Source organism: Spermophilus citellus (assembly GCF_964194105.1).
Source record: "Spermophilus citellus genome assembly, chromosome: X".
Taxonomy (NCBI): Eukaryota; Metazoa; Chordata; class Mammalia; order Rodentia; family Sciuridae; genus Spermophilus; species Spermophilus citellus.
The window spans coordinates 117,158,185-117,182,046 of NC_138190.1; the positions used below are offsets into that span (position 1 = coordinate 117,158,185).

Sequence of the window (23,862 nt, forward strand, 5' to 3'; positions counted from 1 at the left end):
TTTTGAGACAGGGTCTCACTAAGTTGCTGACACCAGTCTTGAACTTGTGATACTCCTGCCTTAAACTTCATGAATTGATTATAGGTATGTGCCACTATACCTGGCTGGGAAATGTTTTAAAATAAGATGTAAAAAAGAAACTTATAGAATCAATAGTTCAAACCTAGAAGGACCTATTAGGTACTTATTTAGTCTGAATTGATTCCTCAGATGAGTCAACAAAGGTTCAGAGATGCAAAGTGACTGATCACTTTCAAGTGGCAGAGCTGGGACTGAAATTCTGGTGTGCTTTTTTTGTTAACCAAAATTGTTTTTAAAATATTCATTTTTTAGTTATAGGTGGACACAATATCTTTATTTATTTATTTTTTAGTTGTAGTTGGACACAATATCTTTATTTTATTTTATTTTATTTTGAGAGAGAGAGAGAGAGAATTTTTTAATATTTATTTTTTAGTTCTCGGCGGACACAACATCTTTGTTGGTATGTGGTGCTGAGGATCGAACCCAGGCCGCACGCATGCTAGGCGAGCGCGCTACCGCTTGAGCCACATCCCAGTCCCTTTATTTTATTTTTATGTGGTGCTGAGGATTGAACCAGGGCCTTGCACGTGCTAGGCGAGCACTCTACCACTGAGCCACAATCCCAGCCCACAATATCTTTATTTTTATTTTTATGTGGTGCTGAAGATTGAACTCAGTGCCTCAGGCATGCTAGGTGAGCACTCTACCTCTGAGCCACAATCCCAGCCCCAACCAAAAATTTTATTTGTTCATTTCTTGCATATGAAGTACTCTTGGATTACATCCTTGTTGGGATTCTTTGCTAATGGTCTTCAACCACTACACAACTGCAAACAAACACTTTATGGGGTTTTCTCTTGTGGTCAACTTTACAGAGGCCTATGCTCTCCCCTAGTTCCTTCTTTTCATCAACCTTAATTAGGTTGGTTTGGGGCTCAGCACAAAAGGCCTTCACCAACCTGAATACATAGGCTTATCACAGTTGGATGCAAGCACACAAAGATGGGCTCGGCTCTTGTCTAAGACTTTGGAAGCTTTGCAAATTCCACGGGCTTAGGCCATGGTGGTAGGTTATGGGTAAAGCTGGCGGCAGCAACAAGGGAAGATAATTGTGATGTTTTGACTCCCAACCTGGTGTCCTTTTAGCTCTTCTCTGTGGTTCACTTCAATAAAGATTGGTTGAATAAGTGCTACACACCAGGCACTGTGCCTCAGATTTGAATGGCATGGCCTTATTCTCTAGGAGCTCACAGTCAGTAGGAGTAACATAGGGGTATGAGGGGTAAGAACTGTGACAGAAATTTGCAGAAGGTGCTATGGGGACACAGAGGTGGGGGCATGAACCAACCTTAGATTGGGGGTAAAGGAAAGGCTTAGGGTAAGTCTGCACTAAACCAAAAAGTTTTTAATCAGAGCTTTATAGTTATACATAGTAGCTGTGTTAATCCCAACAAACTCATACATGCATGGAAATCTATTTCAATTAACAACCCCCCCCACTGCCTTTTTCATTGCCCTTTCCTCTCCTGTCCCCTCTCCCCTTAGTGTAGTTTGATTTGCATTTCCCAGACTGCTAGGGATATTGAACATTTTTTCATATGTTTATTGGCCACTTGTGTTTCTTCTTTTGAGAAGTTTCTTTTTAATTCTTTTGCTCATTTATTGATTGGGTTTTTTTGGTGTTATTTTTAATTCTTTATATATTCTGGATATTTATCCCTTTGGAGGAGTAGCTGGCCAAGATTTTCTCCCATTCTGTAGGCTCTCTCTTCATGCTCTTAATCATTTCCTTTGCTGTGCAGAAGCTTTTCAGTTTGACAGCATCCCATTTTTTGATTCTTGGTTTTATTTCTTGTGCTTTGGGGGTCTTGTTAAGGAACTCGGTGCCAGCACCTATGTGATGGATTGTTGACCCCATGTTTTCTTCTAGAAGTTGTAAAGTTTCGATCTAATTCCTAAGTCTTTAATCCATTTCAATTTGAGTTTTGTGCAGGGTGAGAGAGATGGGTCTAATTTCATTTTTCTGCATATAACTATTCAGTTTCCCCAGCACCATTTATTAAAAAGACTGTCTTTTCTCCAAAATAAATTTTTGGTACTTTTTTCAAATATCACATGGCTGTAGGCATGTGGATTTATTGCTGTGTCTTCTGTTCCACTGGTCATCATGTCTATTTTGATGCCAATACCATGCTGGTTTTGTTACTACAACTCTGGATTATAATTTTAGATTGGGTATTGTGACATTTCCTGCTTCACTTTTCTTGCTTAGTATTGCTTTGGCTATTCTGGGTCTCTTATTCTTTCAAATGAATTTAAGAATTGTTTTTTTTCTAATTCTGTGAAGAATGTCATTGGTATTTTGATGAGGATTGCATTGAATCTATGTATTGCTTTTGGTAGAGTGGCCATTTTGACAATATTGATTTTTCCTATCTCAGAACATGACAGGATGTCTTTCTATCTTCTAAGGTTTTCGTCAGTTTCTTTCTTCAGTGTTCTATAATTTTCATTATAGAGCTCTTTTACCGCCTTGGTTAGATTAATTCCAATGTATTTAATTAAAATTTTTTTTTAATTTTTTGGTAGTTGTGTTTGGAGAGCATGTCTTTATTTTATTTGTTTATTTTTATGTGGTGCTAAGGATCGAACCCAGTGCCTCACACATGCTAGGCAAGCACTCTGCCAATGAGCTGCAGCCTCAGCCTATATTTAATTTTTTTTAGGTTATTGTCAATGGAATAGTTTTCCTGATTTCTTCCTTGACTGAATGACTGTTGAAGTATAGGAAAGCTATGGGTATTGATCTTGTATCCTGCTACTTTGCTAAACTCATTTATAAATTCTAGAAGTCTTCCGGTAGACTTTTAAGGTTTTCTAGATGTAGGATCATGTTGATGGAAAACAGATAGTCTGGCTTTTTTCTTTTCCTACTTGCATCCCTTTGATTTCTTTTTCTTGCCTGATTGCTGTGGCTGACATTTTGAGGACTCTGTGGAATAAGAATGGTGAGAGTAGACAGCCTTGACTTGTTCCTGATTTTGGAGGAAATACTTTCAGTTTTTCTCCATTTATCATGATGTTGTAAGCCAACTCTTGAGATTTGGGTAGGGTTTAGTAGACATAACTCAGGGAAAATATTCCAAGCAAAGGGAAGAGCAATGAGGGTGGAGATGGAAACTAGTGTGGCTGTGTGGGAAAGCTCTACCAGTAGTTTTGCAGAGCAAGGGCAGAGTGTAAGGCAGGGAGAGGCAGGAGGGACTGGGGAGGTTGGCAGGGCTGCAGCAGGAAGGACTTTTGTGTCTCCCTCAGGGTGTTGGAATTTCTGAGGGCCATTGGAAGTCTATGCAGAACAAGATAGTCTGTCAGGCTGCTCTGGACTTAAAGCGGTGGTGGTTCTTGGACAGAGTTGCACACAACTGTAATCCCAGCAACTGGGGAGGCTGAGAAAGGAGGATTCAAGTTCAAGGCCAGCCTTAGCAACTTAGCAAGGCCCTAATCAATTTAGCAAGACCCTGTCTCAAAAGAAAAAATAAAAAGGGCTGGGGATGTGGCTAAGTGGTTAAGAACTTCTGGGTTCAATTCCCAATATTGAATCAATCAAGCAAGCAAGCTGTGGTTCTCAGCAGTACCAATTTTCCCCCAGAGCACACTCAGAAGATCTATAGGCAGTCTATGGAGTTTGGAGGAGGACATATTTCTGACATCTAGTGGCAGAAGCCCATGATGTTTCTAAACATCCTACAGTACACAGGACACCACCCTGTCCCATGACAAGTTTCTAGTAGCTCAAAATGCCAGATAGCGTAAGGTTGAGAAACCCTGAAAACAGTAGCAGGAACTCCACTGAAAAGGAAGTGTTATTGATGTTTTATTTAATTTAAATTTTACATTTTTAGGAATATATGGGAGCAATTTCCCTGGTGTGTTTTTTTTGTTTGTTTTTCATTAAAGTTCAGATCCCTTTTAGCTCATCTATAAACTTTACCTTTATTTCTTTCCTGGAGGCATTTATTTTCCCAAGGACTGCATCCCAACCTATATTCAGTGATGTGCCTGAGGTCACTAAGACCACAGAATAAAATCAATCAATCTTTCTTTCTTTCTTTCTTTCTTTCTTTCTTTCTTTCTTTCTTTCTTTCTTTCTTTCTTGCACTGGGGATTTAGTGCAGGGGCACTTAACCACTGAGCCACATCCCCAGCCTTTTATTTATTTATTTTTTGAGCCAGGGTTTCACTAAGTTGCTTAGGGCCTTGCTAAATTACTGAGGTTGGCCTCAAACTTGTGATCCTCCTGCCTCAGCCTACCAAGTTGCTGTGATTACAGGCATGCAGCATCATGCCCAGATTTCTCTCTCTTTTTTGTTTGCTGTGTTGGGCATGGAATCCCTAGCCTCAGGCATACTAAGCAAGTGCTTTCCATGGAGCCATACCTCTACCCCCTTCTTTTCCAAATAGATGGTATGAGATGTGGAAACATGAGATTTGGGAGCTTGTTTACATCAGGAGGTTCCACCTGTGTGTTGTGTGACCTTCAGTACATCACTTTACTGATCTGAGCCTCCATCCCTATCTCTCAAGTGAGGATAGTATTTGCTGCACATGGCCCTAGGTATTTGAGATGATTTCAAGCAATTATATATGTGAAATAGTTTATAAGTGTATATATAACCTTATGCATGTAGAAGGGATCATCACTGCATTGGAGCATCACTGTAACAGCTCTTCAGCTCATCCCAAGTCCCCCCAAAAGGCACTTACACAAGTGTGATGTTGGGAGGATCCTAAGGCCTCAATCTCTGGTTCTGTTAGAGTGGTCACATCTACAGAATCTCAGAGCACTGTAAATGAAGGCAACAGACAGTAAGAACTTCAATGATGAGACTAATTGTTCTAAAGGAGTTTTCTAAAAGCAGAAATAAAAATGCAGTTTAATGCCACCATGAGAAGTGCATGCCTGGTTACCCTTCTTGGCTCTTGCTGCTTCCTCTGTTCTAAGGGAAAGTGGTTAGTGGATGGGGTTGAAGCTGGCTATCCTCACAAGGAAGCTTCTACATGGGGGTAACAGGTGGGGGTGAGAATTAAGCATCATCTAGTGTTTGAGATTCCATATCACTTTGATTTTTTTGAGGGGTACCCAGTATTGAACCTAGGAGTGCTTAAGCACTGAACCACATCCCCAGCCCTTTTTAAAAATATTTTATCTAGAGACAGGGTCTCACTGAGTTGTTCAGTATCTCGCTAAGTTATTAAAGCTGGCTGAACTTGCAATTCTTCTGCCTCAGCTTCCTAAGCCACTGGGTTTACAGGCATGCACCACTGCACCCAGCTCACTTTGATATTTTTATGACCTAAGAACTCAAATTATTCTATTGTGTTTTTGAGAGAAACAAGACACATGGAACAATTACTTTTGTCTGTACTAAGTATGTAGATCCAAATTTTAGATAATTAAAGAAAATGACATTTAGCTTATTGGTTTGGGTCTTTGTGTGTTTGTGCAATCCCCCCCACACACACACACATACACCCTCATCCACTCTTCACCCTCCTGGTCAAATATTTCATCTATGAGGTTTGCATGGAATATTCTTTTGGGATGTGCTCTTCTTTTGTTTTCTAAGAGAAGCTGGAGCAGATCTTCGTGGCCTACTGAGGTTGAAAATCTTCTAATAACCTTTACATTTTTGATGTATTTTTTATAAAAGATGGAAATTCCTATAAATAACATATCCTATGCTATGTTTGTATAATTTTTAATTGTTAAGGGTTTCTTCAGTATATTTGTGTACCCCTCTATATCTTGTGCCATGGACTACAGTATCTCTTCCTCCACCCCAAAGACTATTCTGCAATGAAGAGCCAAATAATTGCTTTTGGGATTTCCACAAATCTTGTTTCAGGATTAGAGTTGTAATTGTTCTGTTCAGGGCATCACTAAGAAGATGGCCTGGCACTTCTTATATAAACCCACATAAGTGCTGCTTTATTAGTTTGAAAATATTTTGTACCATCTGTTGATTTGTTTCTTGGTAGGTACCTTCCTGGGTTCTAGAAAACATGGAGAAGCCAATTATATTTGGGCTAGAAACTAATTGATCAGCTAATAAAACTTACAAGTATGCAATTTTGACTATGACCCCCCAAAAAACTAAAATCTCAAAGGTAATAGAAAGAAGGTAAAGAAGACCGGGGGAACACTGAGCATTATTGCCTCCAAGAAAACAAAAAATATTTTCCTCATGCTTAAGAGCTTTGTGTGTGTGTGTGTGTGTGTGGTGCTGTGAATTGAATAATCCAGGGCTTCGTGCATGCTAGGCAAGCACTCCACCACTGAGTGATGTTGCCAGCCCAAGAGGTTTTTTTTTTTTTGGTATATTGTGCTTATCCCCTGTGTGCCACCTATTACATGTGGCTGTAGAGTGGCTTGTTTCTAAGAACTTAATATTTGGGGTAGAGTTGGTAAGGCCTCTAGGGCAACCTTGGAGTTTCCATTGAGTGCTTATGAGAGCTGCCTACTCTAGTTATAACTATGGGCTGGAATATCAAGACATCACCATCAGAAATTCAGCTAATCAAGAGGCTTTGCCATACATAGTACCTTTGTTCTGAGCAATGAGACACTTGTACTCAAGGATGTCAGAGTATTCTGAGAGGACTCCATGATATCATGACTCTCAGAGATGCCTAAAGCTGGGTCTCACTAGCACAGTAGTGAGGATGGGCCTGCAGCTTGGGAAGGGTCCTGGGATCCTATCACCTTCTCCCCTTTCCCAGGGCAGTCTGGTGGCTTTTTAGACTTGTAATGACATCACTCAGCTACACCTGTTTAGATCTGCCCAAATCTAATATGCCTCGTGTTTTGAGCCCAGAAGCATTTCACTGTCCCCTACTTTGACTCACTAGTTATCTTTTCATGTCAGCACATCTCATCTTCCAACTGGACTATGAGTCCTTGAGGGTGGGAACCATGACTTAGCTTACTTCTCCACAATTCCTGTTATCTGTGCACTTTACAGATACTTCAATATATGTATTGGCTGCCTGGATTCACATGAAAAGAAGAGAATGTCAACATTTGACCTAGACTTCATTTCTGAGAGTCATCAACCTTGCTAGGCACAGGCAGGAGAGGAAGGAGAAGGGAAAGGGGTAAGAAGATAGACAGGGAAGGGTGTGGTAGGGTGAAAATGAGAGTGTAGGGGAAAGAGAGGGAAGAAACTGATGGGAAATGAAAATGACTGGAATTACATAGGTGGAAAAGAAAATAATTCAAGATTTAGGGTGTGGAGTTCTGAAGAAAGTCTATGGTATTGAAGAGGGGTTCCATCCCCTCTTTCTTGGGCTCTGGCATACAACACCCCTGCCTAGGGCCCTTTCCCTGGATTTTCCTCAATTCAGGAAGAAGCTAACAGAGTGATGACCTACAGGTGTCTCCAAAGCAACTCTCTGTAATGAGCCCAATGTCCTTCATACAAATTGTCCCCACTGCACACTTGGGGGCAAGTGAGGCACAGGCCTCTCTTTTCCCTGGAATTCTGTCCAGCTCCAGGCAGTCCTGCTGAGCAGAGCAGGGCATGTACAACTCCTGAGGATCCAATAGTATGCAAAATCACCTTGGCCTGACAGGCCATTAGCAAAGTCAGCGTCTCTCAGAATGGTCTGGAAGGGCCCTTTGAAGTTCTGGGGCAGGATGTCTGTGCACAGGTTGTACTCAGGCAAATGTGGACACATTGCTGCATCACTAGAACATGAACCAGCAGATGCACACCTCCAGCAGGGTCCAGGACAGGAATAGGGGCCTAGAGTTCTGGGGAGACTGGACACCCTGGTGCTTTGAGGCTCATGGGGGTGGGGGGAGGTGACAACGTGGGAATTTGGGATGGGGAACTCACAACCAGCCAAGGGCTGAGCTGGCAATCCTCTAGCTAGCTCCTCTGCCTCACCTGCTGCTCTCACCACTGCTCTCCATCTCGTGCTTCTGTGCCACATCTCCATACTCACCTGCACTAGTGTCTGAAGAGGGTGTAGTTTGGAAGAGTCTGTTCTTAGCAGAGAATTCTAAGGTTTTGAATTGAGAATTCAAAAGGTTTCCAATCTGGAGAGCCCTGGAGGTGAGATGGTCTATAATTTGTTGGCATCTTGGCTGGGGGTAGGAGGTAAAGTTTCAGCTGTTGATTTAATGCCTGCTTCAAAGAAGGAGTCTTGTTAATCTGCTAGAAAATCTTTCCTGCCTCCTTCCACCCACTCACTCTCCCACCCAAAACATTTCTTAACATGTTATTTTAGTTGTTGACAGACCTTTATTTTATTTATTTTTATGCGGTGCTGAGAAATGAACCCAGTACCTCACACATGCCCAGCAAGTACATTTCCGCTGAGCCCCAGCCCCAGCCCCCTACGCAAAGCATTTTGCCTGCAAGGAGTCTCTTGTCACTTGCTTGCATGGAAATTAAGAATCCCACTCTCTCCCTATCTCTCACCAGGCACTAAACTCAACTTAAAGTGGATCAAGGACTAGAGATCCTGCACCTAATAGAAGAAAAAGTAGGCCCAAATAGTCATTATCAGATTAGGCTCCGATTTCCTTAACAAGACTCTTATAGTACAAGATATAAAATTAAGAATCAATAAATGGGATGGATTCAAGTTGAAAAGCTTCTTCTCAGCAAAAGAAACAATCAGTGGGGTGCAGAAAGCACCTACAGAAAGGTAGCAATTTTTTACCACACATACATCAGATAGAGCACTAAAGTCTAGGATATATAAAGCACTCAAAAAACTTAACAAGGGGCTGGGATTGTGGCTCAGCAGTAGATCACTCACCTAGCACATGTGAGACCCTGAGTTTGATCCTCAGCACCACATAAAAATAAATAAATAAAGGTATTGTGTCCAACTACAACTAAAAAATAAATATTAAAAAAAACTTAACACCAAAAACCAAATAACCCAATCAATAAATGGGCTAAGGAACTGAACAGACACTTCTCAGAAAATGGTATACAATCAATCAACATATATATGAAAAAATGTTCAACATCTCTAGCAATTAGAGAAATGCAAATCAAAACTACTCTAAGGTTTCATCTCATTCCAGTCAGAATGGCAGCAATAAGTGTTGGCAAGGATTTGGGGGAAGAGACTCAGTCATACATTGTTGGTGGGACTGCAAATTGGTGCAACCATTCTGGAAAGCAGTATGGAGCTTCCTTAGAAAACTTGGAATGAAACCACCATTTGACCCAGCTATCCCACTCCTCAGTTTATACCCAAAGGACTTAAAAACAGCATACTATAGTGAAACAGCTACATCAATGTTTTTAGCAGCACAATTCACAATAGCTAAATTGTGGAACCAACCTAGATGCCCTTCAATAGATGAATGGATAAAGAAAATGTGATATATATATATGTGATATATATATATATATATATATATATATATATATATATATATATATACACACACATACACACACAATGGAATGTTACTCATCAATAAAAGAGAATATAATCATGGCATTTGCAGGTAAATGGATGGAGTTGGAGATTATCATGCTAAGTAAGCCAGTTCCATAAAACCAAAGGCCAAATGTTTTCTCTGATAAGTGGATGCTGATCCATAATGGGGCTGGTGGGGGGAGCGTGGGAGGAATGAAGGAACTTTAGATAGGGCAAAGGTGAGGGAGGGGAAGGGAGGGGACATGGTAGTAGGAAAGATGGTGGAATGAGACGGACATCATTACCCTAGGTACATGTATGAAAACACAAATGGTGTGACTCTACTTTGTGTGCAACCAGAGAAATGAAAAATTATGCTCTAATATATACTATGAACTGAAATGCATTCTGCTGTCATGTATAACAAATTAGAACAAATAAATAATTTTTTCAAAAAAAAAAAGAATCCCACTCTCCCTTGCCTCCATGCCAGACCCTCACCATGTGCCACTCATCAGTGGCCCAGGGCTTCTAATACCTTGCTGCTCACCAAAGCTTGGCATAAAGGAAGTAAGAGTTCTGCCATTTTGGAATGTACTACTGTGGGTCTTGGTGATTCAGGCTGTGGTTTCAGGCATGCTGTGGCACTATAAGTTTCATAACATTTGGTCTGACAGGATCTACATGGGCATCAAACTAGTGGACAGGACTGAGGCCAGTTATTTTCATTAATAGTATTTGTAGCCCTGGAGCGAGTGTGCTCACTGGTGAGAGTGTCTACAGGATTCCTTCTAGCTTGTCTACTGGGCATTTTCCCTAATGAATGAGAGCTCAGAATACAAGCTCCCAGCTTCAGGGCAGTGGCATGCTCTTTCTGGCTCCTCTGCTTTTTTATTCTGTTATGGTTAGTCTCTTCCTCATCATGATTGAGGTAAGTAATGTTATTGAGCGCTCACAATATGCCTGTCCTTGTTCAGAGTTTTCTGTATGAATTACCTCATTTCATCCTCTTTTTAATCCCATGAAATAAGATCCCCGGGGCTGGGGATTGTGGCTTGGTGGCAGAGTGCTTGCCTAGCATGTGTGAGGCACTGGGTTCGAATCTCAGCACCACATATAAATAAATGAATAAAATAAAGGTCCGTCAACACCAAAAAAAAAAAAAAAAAAAAAGAAAAGAAATAAGATCCCCATTGTATATACAAGGCTCAGAGAGGTGGAAGGACCTGCTGGGATTTGAATCCCTTCTGTGTTCAGAGTCTGTGTTCTTCCTACTGAGATACACTGTCCCTCACACTCACCTTCCTCACCACAACATATCAGCAACACCATTTGTGTGCAGAACCTCAATGTATATGGTGATGTCTTCCAGGCTGAGAGCTCAGTATTTCTTCTGGGTAATGAGGATATTTATAGCATTTTTCTTCCTTTGCCAGGATTGAGATCAATTGCCTCATGGTGAGCAACCTCTCCATATACATAGCATGATTCAGGGCAGGCATTCTGAGACTTGGGAATTTCATGGGCTAATAAAATAAAATCAGGAGCCGAGCATGGTGGCACACTCTGTAATCCCAATGCCTTGGGAGGCTGAGGCAGGAGGATCGCAGGTTCAAAGCCAATCTCAGCAACTTAGCAAGGCCCTAAGCAACTTAGCAAGACCCTTTTCTAAAACACAAAAAGGGCTAGGGATGTGGCTCAGTGGTAAAGCAATCTTAGGTTCAATCCCTGGTACCAAAAAATATAAATAAATAAAATAAAACTGAGTCCTGATATAGTGTTATCAACTTTTCATTTCACCAGTTAAGGCCATTTAAAAGAATGTCATTTATAATACACCTACTACTACTAATAATAGTAGGAGTAGTATCTAGCCATTAGAGTTTTTGATGTACCAGGCATTGTTCTCAGTGTTCACATGAATTTTCTGAAATTTATGTGAGTTTAATCCTCATTAAAAAAAGAAAAACTACTTTTTGGTCACTAGTCAGGATGGGGAAGGAGAGAGAATGAGAATAAAGGAAATCTAAAATTATAAAAGAGGCAGGACACCCCCACTTCCTCGGACACCCAGCTCTGGGGCCCCTACTCTGCGGAGAAGTCTATCTCTGTTCTATCCTTTAAATAATTGCCAAGGCATTTCTTGGGTGTTCAGTCTTCAACATTCCGGAGAAATGTAACTTGGCCCTGATTCTCATCACCAGGATCATCATCCTGTTGTCAGTTAAAAGTCAAGAGGTGGACCTGGGTGCAACTCTCTGAAAACCTCTATGGGATCCCCAATAAAACTGGGGTGCAGGAAAGGCACATTATCCATCTCCTCTTTGAGAGGACCCACTCTCTCCCTTAAGAGTGTCCCCTTTCCCTTTTCCTCTTTAATAAAACTCATGCCTTGTTACTCTAAAAAAAAAGAAAAGAAAAGAAAAGAAAAGCTGGGGCTGGGGTTGTGGCTCAGAGGTAGAGCGCTCACCTGACATGCGTGAGGTATTGGGTTCAATCCTCAGCACCACAAAAATATAAAATAAAGATATTGTGTCCACCTATAACTAATAAAGATATTGTGTCCACCTATAACTAAAAAATAAATATTAAAAAAAGAAAAACCTAGCTGGGAATGTAGTTCAGTGGTAGAGCACTTGCCTAGCATGTATGAGACCCAGCATTCTATCCCCAGGACCATGAATTAAAAAAGAAAGATTTTTCTGCCTATGGACAAAGCATCATTAAAGTCTCTCTTCCCAGTGCTGTCATGTCTCCTGAAGAGCCCAAACAGCTGCAGAGGCTCTTCATCAGAGAGCTGAGCTTTGAAATAATTAATGAGAATCTAAGAAGCCATTTTGAGCCATGGGGAACACTCATGGACTATGTGGTAACAAGAGACCCAAACACAAAATACTCCAGGGGCTTATCACTTAAGCCACTGCAGAGGAAGTGGATGTAGCCATGTGTGCTAGGCCACACAAGGTGGATGGAAGAGTTGTGGAACCAAAGAGAGCTGTCTAAAGAAAAGATTCTCAAAGAATAGGGGCCCACTTAACTGTGAAAAAGAACTTTGTGGCAGTAAAGAAGATGCAGAAGAACATTATCTATGGAAAAATGGAAGTGACTCCTCATGACTGAGTGAGTCAGCAGAAAGAAGAGGGGCTTTGCTTTTTTTGGGGGGGGCGGGTACCAGGGATTGAACTCAAGGGCATTCAACCACCGAGTCACATTCCCCAGCCCTATTTTGTATTTTATTTAGGGACAGGGTCTCCCAGCTCAGGGCTTTGCTTTTGTAGCCTTGGACAACTATGACTGTGGATAAGATTGTCATTCACAGATACCATACTATGAATGGCCACAACTGTGAAGTAAAGAAAGCGCTGTAGAAGCAAGAGATGGTTAATGCTTCATTTAGCCATAGAAGTCAAAGTGGTTCTGGAAACTTTGGTGACAGTCATGCAGGTGGCTTTGGTGACAATGACAATTTTGGTCATGGAGGAAACTTCAAGTGAGTATGGAGGCTTTGATGGCAGCTGTGGGGGTGGTGGATATGGTGGAAACATGGATGGCTACAATGGATTTGGTAATGATAGAAACAGTTTTGTTTGTTTGTTTGTTTATTTATTTATTTAATTTATTTATTTATGGTAGTGGGGATTAAACCCAGGGGTGTTTAACTACTGAGCCACATCCTCAGTCCTTTTTATTTTTTATTTTGAGATAGGTTCTTGCTATGTTGCTGAGGCTGGCTTTGAACTTGCGATCCTCCTGCTTCAGCCTCCCAAGCCTCTGGGATTGCCACTGTGCCTGGCTAGAAACAGTTTTGGAGGTGGTAGAAGCTACAAGGATCTTGGCAATTACAACAATCAATCTTCAAATTTGGGATCCATGAAAGGAGGAAACTTTGAAGGCAAAAGCTCTGTCCCCTATAATGGTGGAACCCTATATATTGCCAAACCACAAAATAAAGGCAGCTAGGGCGGTTCCAGCAGCAGCAGCAGCAGTATCTATGGCAGTGACAGAAGGTTTTAATTACTGCCAGGAAACAAAGCTTAGCAGAAGAGAGCCAGGGTGGTGACAGGGAAACTACAGGTTACATCAGATTGGTCAGTTCAACGAGACACAGTGATGGCAGGGCTTAGCTGCTTACAAAGAAGCCATATTCTAGACAACATTCATGTGTATGGGGGAAAAAAAAACCTTGAGGACTGTATTTGTGACTAATTGTATAACAGGTTACTTTAATTTTAGTTCTGTGGAAAGTGTAAAGCATTCCAATGAAGGGTTTTTTTTTTTTTTTTTGATGGGGGTGGGGGGGCAGTACTCACTGAGTACAGGGTCTCACTGAGTTGCTTAGTGCCTCGCTTTTGCTAGGGTTGGCTTTGAACTTGAAATCCTCCTGCCTCAGCCTCCTGAGCCACTGGGATTACAGATGTGTGCCACCACACCAGGCACAAAAGCTTTTAATAAAGACAATTTTGGCACCCATACTGTTGATTGCTAAATATAATATTGTGATCCTGACACTGAATAAATGTATCTCTTTAAAAAAAAACCATTCCAGCTGGGCATTGTAGCACACACCTATAATCCCAGAAGTTGGGGAAGCTGAGGCAGGAGTTCAAAGCCAGCCTCAGAAACTTAGCGAAACTCTTGTCTCAAAATAAAAAATAAAAAGGGCTGGGGATGTAGTTCAGTGTTAAGTGCCCCTGAGTTCAATGCCTATTACCAAAACCAAAAGAAAACAACAAAAATAAAAACAAACAACAATGACAACAAAAATCCACTTCAAAATCCTATTCTTTAGGTATTATCATCATCCCCACTTTATAGACAAGTAAACTGAGAAAGATAAGTGTTAAGTAAATTGTTTCTGAGTCTGTGCTGATAACCATTATAGTATACTCTCTCATGCTTGATTCACAAAAGACTTTTTTTCCAGTGCTGGGGATGGAACCCAGGGCCTCACACAGGCCAGGCAAGCATTCTACCATTAAGCCACATCCCCAGTCCAAAAAATGTCTTTAAAAATAGTCAGTGGCACAGGGGAGGTTCTAACCTTAGAATTTGGAAATGAAAAAGTAAATAACCATGGTTAATGATGCAGACTGCTCTGGGTTTGAGTTTGGGCAATTTATTTAACACTCTTTGGGCCTTGTTTTGTTCATCTATAATATGAAAGTACAGATACCTATTTCATGGTGCTGTTATAAGGTATAGATAATTTATCATTAAAGGTTTAATACTGTGACTGGCATATCATCAGGATGCCCAATGCATACCAGCTGAGAAATGCAACATTACTAGTCCTCCAGGCACAGCCCTGCAAGCTCATCTCCTGCTGGGAAGAAGTGGGTATGGCTCCTATGACTTAGTCCTGTTATATCAAGGTCAGATGGTGGCTGTGACTGGTCTTCCTCCCCCTTCCTTCCCTCACTCTTTATTTTCCTTTTTTATTAACAGAAGCAGCCAGAAACATGTGGCTTTTCTTCTCATTGGTTGAAACTGGTGTTGCCTTGGCAGCATTTGTAAACATTCCGGCTCTGAATCTTGGGGGAAAAGCTGCTGAGAAATTCCTTCTGAGGCTTTCCCTGCTACTGCTGCTACTGCTTCAAACAAAGATCTGTTCACTCAGGTATGGGGATTCTTAAGGGGTGGGAGATTCCATGAAAAGGATCTGCAATGATTTTTCCTTACTTATCACCCAGACCTCAAACTTGACCATGCCCCCATTTCTTCCCACCCATCCTGCTCATCTAGCCTCTTATTAGAAAGGGAAGGGGGAAAAAAAGAATTAGAAGAAGCCAGTTGGAGGGATGGTCAAGAATGATATACAGATGTGTGAGGATAAAACCTGAGCTTCTTTCTGAGCCCTGCTCCCCAACTGCCCCCTTCTGTTGGGGCATATGGCTTCCTGGGGAAGATCTTAAGGTGATCCTTCCATGTTTAAAGCCCCTAGCTCATTTGCTTGGTGTTGGAGATCACAGATTTGGTTTCTAATCAATCCCTTAAGAGACAATTTACTGAAAGCTAAGTCACCAAATGACCAATTCTCTCAAGGATCAAGATGCTCTAACTCACCAAAGCCCATTGAACTGAAAAAAATTACAAAACCTTTTGTGTGGTTGTCTTTAGCCACAGAATTGATGGCAAATTCCTTTGGCCAAATGGGCATGGCCCAAGGACCAAGGTAAGCCAGTTCTCCAGTGTTGAGGGCTTTCAGATCCCCTTCACACCCATCTTTTAGCCTCTGCCAGTTTTGGAATAGGCAGCCTGGAAAGATTTTATTTCCTTCAGCAAATGATCTTGTCTATCCTCCAGCTACAGTAAGAGGGAATTGGGACAGAGGCATAATGAGCTTAATGTGCTAATATCAAGGTCTAAATGAACACTGGTCAATATTATGATAGGAATATTTAAAGGCTGTTCAAATTACTTTTGGTGATGGCCATGGGAACCAGTTTGCCTTATAAAGTATCCACCACCCCCTATGACCAACAATGATGTTAAGAAAGGCAACAAGGAGTTACTCCTCATGAAGGAGGTTCACAGGAGAATGGGTGCATTCTGGATGTCAGATGAAAATGTGAGGACAAGGCCCCACCACCCTTTCTGAATCCTGGAGAGAGAAGAGTAGTGTAGTTAATAGCACTGGCTATGGAGCCAGACAGGCTTGGTCTCCTCATTTCTACATGGTAACAAGAGTCCCTCTGTTTATGTCTCAGCATCTCTATAGGAAACTGTTGGCATATTAAAATTATAATAATTGGTAAGGGGGATATATACAAAGGTGTAACTAGAGTACAGGGAAACAAGGGAACATTTTGTTTCTCCAGCGCCAGTAACAGTGGGATGCAGTGGGGGTTGATGGGAAAAAATGATTACTCTTACCAAACCAAGAGGTTGTGTGAGACACTGGCCCTAAGTGAAGCTGGAACCTTGTCCAGGAAGTCAGCCACAGGTGACCCTATAGGGGGAGAGCCATCAGGAGATCTATAACTTCCACCTCATCCTCCTTCCCTAAGTTTGGTCTTGTGTGGAAACTTCTGGACACCAGAGGGCAATAGAGAGCCTATTTGTATGATCAGCTTTCCAGGACATTGATCAGGGAGAGATGGGAAAGGGGAGTGAGTGGATCTGGAAGGGCAAATGGGAGGTATCCATTGGCTAATATCATAGCCCTGGGGTAACAGCTAAATGAAATGTGGCACATCAATCACCCCCACACTGGAAACTATTATTTACAGAAAAAGTAAATAGCTCCATTTGGAGAGAGACATCTGCTATCATGCAGAACTCCAATATAAGAAATTACCTGCAAGGATTTATAAGTGTGTTGAAAAGAAGTGATTACTCAGAAGTGAAGAGACTTAAGCAGTAGTACAGAAAGAAAGAGAATTCAAGACTTGAGGAAAAAATATTCAAAAGACTAAAAATGTGCCAAGATACCTCTGTGACAGATGAATGTCCATAGCCCTGATAACGCCAATGTTCACATTCTCAAAAGATGTTGATGGCATTTGGAAAACTTTATAATTTATGATAAAAATCTTTATAGAATAGGAGCAAATTTTTTCTTGATGGGGTAAAATATCAAATCATATGTGTTATCCTTAATAGTGTAACACCAGAAAACATGCCTACTGAATTCAGAAACAAAAGAAGATTGCTCATTATCTCCATTTCCATTTAACATTGTTTTTTTTCTGGAAATGTCAAAGCTAATACCCATAAAGATATATTTTTCAGGAAAATATATAGTAAAAATGATAATTTCTTGGAAATGGTCTAATTATATGCCTGAAAAGTCCAAGAGGGGGGAAAAAAAGAACAGTCACCAACCCACCCTCTGCTGCCTTGACTTTTAATTGACTACTGTTTGTGTGTGTGTGGTGCTGGGGATGGAACCCAGGGCCTTGCACAAGGTAGATAGGGAAGTGTTCTACCAGTGAGCCACACCCCCAGCTTGTGAATTCATTATCTTAAAAGAGCCTGTACCCCAGTTGCTCAGAGCAGGGATTGAGGTTCTTTTAAAGACTCAACAAGAAATTATTATTTGGACTTCTAGAACTCTAAAGAAGTTAAGAATCATTTTATTACTTTTTCTTAAGTATTAGGGATTGAACATTGAACCCAGGGGTGCTTTACAACTGAGCTACACTCCCAGTCCTTTTTATTTTTTAAAATTTGAGACAGGGTCTTGTTAATTTGCTGAGGCTGGCCTCAAACTTGTAATTCTCTTACCTCAGCCTCCCAAGGTACTGACTGGGATTATAGGTGTGTGCCACTATGTCCAGTTCTACACATTTTGATGTAAGTCTTCATGGCTTTAAGAATGTGGAAATCCTTGATTTTCAGGAAAATTAGAACCCAGAAGCTAGGTACAAAGTCAAGAAGAGTGAGGTCTCACTCCTACCCATAACTCCCAATCTTCTTCCTAGGGACAACGGCTATTATCTGTGTCATGATTCTTCAAGAGATAGTCTATATTTACTTGAGTGCATTCCTGTGCAAGTACATACACATGCAGAGAGTAACTTCCTTTTTTTTAAGAGAGAGAGAGAGAGAGAGAGAGAGAGAGAGAGAGAGAATTTTAATATTTATTTTTTAGTTTTCGGCTGACACAACATCTTTGTTTGTATGTGGTGCTGAGGATCGAACCCGGGCCGCACGCATGCCAGGCGAGCGCGCTACCGCTTGAGCCACATCCCCAGCCCCAGAGGGTAACTTCTTGAGTGTCTTTATCCAGGCAAAAGAAAATGGATGCATCTGAAATACCCAAAAGTCAGAAGGTAATGTTTTTGGATGAGGATTCTGAAACCAATGCAACAACGTCTATGATGACAGCAATGATGGAGGACACACAAGACAACAGAAATGTGACCGAAGTAGCTCTGGCTCTAGTTGAGGATGCCATCGCTGTTGCCGTTGAGTTTGTGGAAGGTAATAATCCTGTTTGGTTGCCTGAAGAATTGTTTCATGGCAACTACCAGGCAACTAACAAATCCATGCCTTGTTTGCAGAAGCTAGAAACCCCATCAAAAACATCAAGTGGATTACTCATGGTGAATTCACAGTAGAAAAAGGCCGTAAACAAATTGAGAAGTTTGTTTTGGTAAGTTAGTTAACAACAAAAGGGCCCTTGTTTGATCAAAAGTTTGAGGTCCAGAAAACCTAGGTAATGACATCAAAGGTGACTATCTTAAGTAAGCATTGTCTCCATCTGGGTTCCAAAATCAAGGTGGGTTAGTCTTTGAAGGTAAAAAGCTTAATCATATTGCTCTGTGTTTGTATCATCTTAACCTGACATTGCCCTAGAGGGAAAAAAAGACAACTAGCATTTCCCATTAAGCATATTGTTCCTGCTATTGCATTCAGTGGGGTCCTAGTGGCTCCCAACTTCACTACGCTCATACTAAAAGAGTGGATGTGAGTGGATCAAGTGCATTTTTGTATGTGTGATGCTAGGGATATAACCTAGGGCTTCCCTCATTCAAAGCACACACTCCACCACTGAGCTACATCCACATCCCCAGGAACAAGTGTCTTTTTGCTACAGCTTTGGAATGTATTGCCCAGATGGTAAGATGTACATGTCCATCAGTTCCCCCTCCCCACTTGTGTCCAGCTCTGATCCCTCTATGTCTTTTCCTGGCAGATTTGGGAGGAAGATCTTGGGTTGCTTTGCTTAATTGCCAGGTACCTAAAGAAATATGGCTTGAAATCTCTCATTGTACTTCCACAGAGGAGAAACCATTTGAAACTGATGGAGGTGAACTCACCTGTTCCCAAGACAAGTTTCCAGCTGTGTTGTTCCTCTGGCCAGCCCATTAGACTACATTCTTTGGAGTGGTTTCCTAGGCCCTAGAGAGACCCTGGTCAGGTGGTTCTGAGGAAAGGACAGGCATTTCTGGCTCTACACTCTCCCTCTGTGCTCCAGTAGCACCTCTCACTGTTCTCATCAAGAGGGGTAGAGCATGGTGAGGAGGAATGGAGTGAAGTATTAGTTACTCTGGGGACTTCCTGCTCTACAACATGTCTCCATTTGACGTTGGGCAAAGACCTCTGTCTGCTGCAGTCAGGGCTTCTAAATCAGACTGGAGTGGGACAGAGAAAGCAGGTGAACTTTCTTTTGGAAATCACACTGGCCATTCTGATTAAAGGCAAAGTGAGGGCCAGGGTTGTTGTGGCTCAGTGGTAGAGCACTTGCCTAGCATATGTGAGGCACTGGGTTTGATTCTCAGCACCACAAATAAATAAAAAATAAAGTTATTTTTAAAAAAGGGAAAGTGAATTCTGATGATGGCCTAAAAGGTATAAAGTTATCCGAACCCCTGCTCCTTTCTCACCACTTATGAGTCTGACTCCATCGGCAACTACCTTCTCCCTTTTCATTTTCCCCACTTCAGTCTCCCACCTCCTTGCTGTTTTTCAATTTCTAGGTATGTTCTTGCCCTGGTCTTTGCATTCACTGTCTGCTCTGCCTGGAACTCTCTCAAGATATATTTTCATGGCTCACTGCTTTACCTCTCTTTAGATCTTTGTTAAAATGCCACATGTTCATCAAGGCCTTTCCTGGCCACTTCACTGAGAATTGCAATCTTCTCCCTTTCTCTGATTCATTCCTCTCTCAGCACTTATCTCTACCAGAGACCATCAGATAATATGGACAATGAAGGCTGAGATCACTGTTGTCCCTGGCCCTAGCAACATCAGCTACACAGTGGATGCTCAATAAATCTGTGTTGAATATATGAGTGGATTTATCTCATTACCATTATTTCTTCATAGATGAAAAGCCAGGGGTCAAAATATTTGTCTCAACTACTTTGAGGCCTATTGTGAGGATAGAGTCAATTAGAAAGAAGATGACTAAAAAGCTAAAAGCTCTATATAACTCATGATAAAAAAGAACCTTGTTCCCAGCTCCACTAATACAGTGAACCTGAGAAGTGAGGTCTAAGTGAGGTGCCAGGCATTTCTTTCTTCTTCTTCTCCCTTTCCTTCTACTTCTCCTCCTTTTTCTTCCTCCTCCTCATCCCCCCTCCTTTTTTTTTTTGTATGTGGATTGAACCCAGGTGCTTAACCACTGAGCCAAATCCCCAGCCCTTTTTATTTTTTTTAATTTCAAATCAGGGTCTTGCTAAATTGCTTAGGGCCTCACTAAGTTGCAGAGGCTGGCTTTGAACTTGCAATCCTTTTGCCTCAGCCTCCCATGCCACTGGGATTACAGGCATGCACCACTATGCCTGGCAGTGCCAGGCATTTCTTTTTTTTAATTTTTTTTAAAAATTGATCTTTTTAGTTATACATGGCAGTAGAGTGTATTTTAACATATCATACATACATGGAGTACAACTTCCCATTCTTGTGGTTGTACATGATGTGGAGTTACACTGGTCTGATTCATTCTACTTTCTTTTCCATTCCTGTCCCCCCTCTCTTCCCCCACTCTGCCCTGTTCAATCTGGTGAACCTTCCCTTCTCCCCCCACCCCATTGTAAGTCAGCATCGGCATCAGAGAGAACATTCTGGCTTGGGTTTTGGGGGATTGGCTTATTTCACTTAGCATGATAGTCTCCAGGTCCATCCATTTACCAAATGCAAGGCATTTCTTTTTTTTTTAAATTTTTAATATTTATTTTTTAGTTCTCGGCGGACACAACATCTTTGTTGGTATGTGGTGCTGAGAATCGAACCCGGGCCGCACGCATGCCAGGCGAGCACGCTACCGCTTGAGCCACATCCCCAGCCCCTCTTTTTTTTTTAATAGACCTTTACTTTTATTTATTTATATGTGGTGCTGAGAATCGAACTCAGGGCCTCACACGTGCTGGGAAGCACTCTACCACTGAGCTACAACCCCAGCCCCCAAATGCAAGGCATTTTTTTTTAAAGAGAGAGTGAGAGAGGAGAGAGAGAGAGAGAGAGAGAGAGAGAGAGAGAGAGAGAGAGAGAGAGAGAGAGAGAGAGAGAGAATTTTTTAATATTTATTTTTTTTTTAGTTCTCGGCGGACACAACATCTTTGTATGTGGTGCTGAGGATCGAACCCGGGCCGCACGCATGCCAGGCGAGCGGGCTACCGCTGAGCCACATTCCCAGCCCTGCAAGGCATTTCTGATGGAGAGTTTTCTTAAGCTTATTGTCAGTTTCTCAGAGTTTACCACATAACAGGGAATGGTCAATTAGGTGATGATCATTTGCTAAGCATTGCTATGGGCCAAGCACTCCAAGCACTTCACCATGTATTATCTCATTTAGTCCTCACAACAAACCTGTACATAGGTATATCAATGACCATTTTATAGATGAGGAAATGTGAGGTATCTGCAGTCCTTTCTATTTTTTTAAAAAAAATATTTTTAGTTGTAGATGGACATAATACTTTAGTTTTTTATGTGGTATTGGGGATCGAACCCACTGCCTCATGCATGCTAGGCAAGCACTCTACCACTGAGCCACAACCCAAGCCCTACAGTCCTTCTTATTTTGAGACAGGATCTTGCTAAGTTGCTGAGGCTGGCCTCAAACATGTGATCTTCCTGCCTCAACCTCCTGAGTTGAGTTACTGGGATTACAGCCCTGTGCCATCTCATTTCCTAATTGTCTGATATATTCTTTTGTTGTTTGCTTGTTTATTTGTTTTTGTGGTGCTGGGGATCAAATCCAGGGCCTTGTACATGCCAGGCAAGTGCACTATCACTAAACTACACCCACAGCCCCCATCTGATATATTCTTTCTACCTTAATAATAAAATTATTTTTGATGACAAAATAATAGTTTTATCATCAATGAAAATCCCTAAAATGCAAATTCAAAAGATTTCAAGGTGTTGCAATGTGAATAAGAATGATTAGACCTAGTATCAGGAAGTTTGTGCATTTGTGGGGGGTAGGGATAGTATACTCATATATTGCCAGTGAGCACAACGATTTATTTATTCTTTTCAGAAACATAATCTGGCAATGAGAATATACAAGTGTGTGTGTGTGTGTGTGTGTGTGTGTGTGTGTGTTTTAAAGAGAGAGTGAGAGACAGTGAGAGAGAGGGAGAGAGAGAATTTTTAATATTTATTTTTTAGTATTTGGCGGACACAACATCTTTGTTTGTATGTGGTGCTGAGGATCGAACCCGGGCCGCACGCATGCCAGGCCAGCACGCTACCTCTTGAGCCACATCCCCAGCCCTGTGTGTGTGTTTTGAGACAGATATCACTAAGTTGATGAGGCTGACCTCAAACTTGCAATCCTCCTGACTCAGACTCCCAAGTAGTTGGGATTACGTGCATGTGCTACCACTCCTAGCTTTACAAGTGGGTTCTCTTTTATTATTATTATTATTAGTTATTGATGGACCTTTATTTATTTGTTTATATGTGGTGCTGAGAATTGAACCCCGTGCCTCACACCTGCTTGGCAAGTGCTCTACCACTGAGCCACAACCCTAGCCCCACAAATGGGTTCTTTTTTTTTTTACATTAGTCTTTTTTTTAAATTTATTTTTTAGTTTTAAGTGGATACAGTATCTTTATTTTACATCTATATGGTGCTGAGGATAGAACCCAGTGCCTCAAGCATGCTAGGCAAGCACTATACTATTGAGCCACAACCCCAGGCCCCAAGTGGGTTGTTTATTAAAAAAATAGAAAATTCCCATCATCTAATACAGTTCTTTTTATAAATAAAAATAAGACATTATTTTCAAAACCCAGTGAACAAAAAGATACAAAGTAGAAAATGAAAGCTTCCCCTCCACTGCCAGGATGCCCAGTTCTATTCTCCCAAAGGTCATTTACTATAGATAACAGTTTTGTGCATGTAATTCCAGGTGCCTGTTGATTTTGTGGGTCCAATAATAAGTAAATGACTAAGCCATCCATGGTAGAGTGACACAGTGACATACTATTTCCTGGAAGTGAGTATATGAAGTGGTATTATATAAAAATTACAAAACATAAGGATAACATACACATTCACTGGAAGTACATAAAAATCAGAGGCCTAGGGGTCTGGTGATATAGCTCAGTTGGTAAAGTGCTTGCCTTGCATGCACAAGGCCCTGGGTTCAATCCCCAGCACCACCACAAAAAAAAAAAAAAAAAACAAAAACAGGGGCCTGCATAATGATAAAAATGGGAAGAGACCAGCCTAATGGGAATAGTTGAATTTAATGTCAATCTAAGGCTGCCTTAGTTCACAAAAGAGAAAAAATACATAAAGAGCCAAGCTCAGAAGAAGAACTCTTAAAATTGAAGCATCTGGTGGGGTGGAAAAAAATATTGAGCTGGCTGCTTTGATCCCTGGGTACCATCCAGGTGTCATGTTAGAGTGTCTCTACTCAAGGACCCAGAATTCTCATCTGCAACGTAAGGGGCTTTGTTAGATTATCTCTAGGGACCATTCCAGTGCTA

At 41.4% G+C, this 23,862-nt stretch overlaps 1 protein-coding gene across 1 annotated transcript in view; it reads left to right on the top strand.

Annotated features, from left to right (window-relative positions):
* Positions 1 to 23,862, top strand: part of AKAP14 (A-kinase anchoring protein 14) — a 36,932-nt gene that overhangs the window by 1,538 nt on the left and 11,532 nt on the right. Inside the window, exons 2-4 of the mRNA XM_081277445.1 lie at positions 14,914 to 15,085; positions 18,200 to 18,393; positions 18,474 to 18,565. Coding sequence (XP_081133571.1) covers positions 14,928 to 15,085; positions 18,200 to 18,393; positions 18,474 to 18,565 — 444 coding nt within the window. The 5' untranslated portion in view covers positions 14,914 to 14,927. The remainder of the gene's footprint in view (positions 1 to 14,913; positions 15,086 to 18,199; positions 18,394 to 18,473; positions 18,566 to 23,862) is intronic.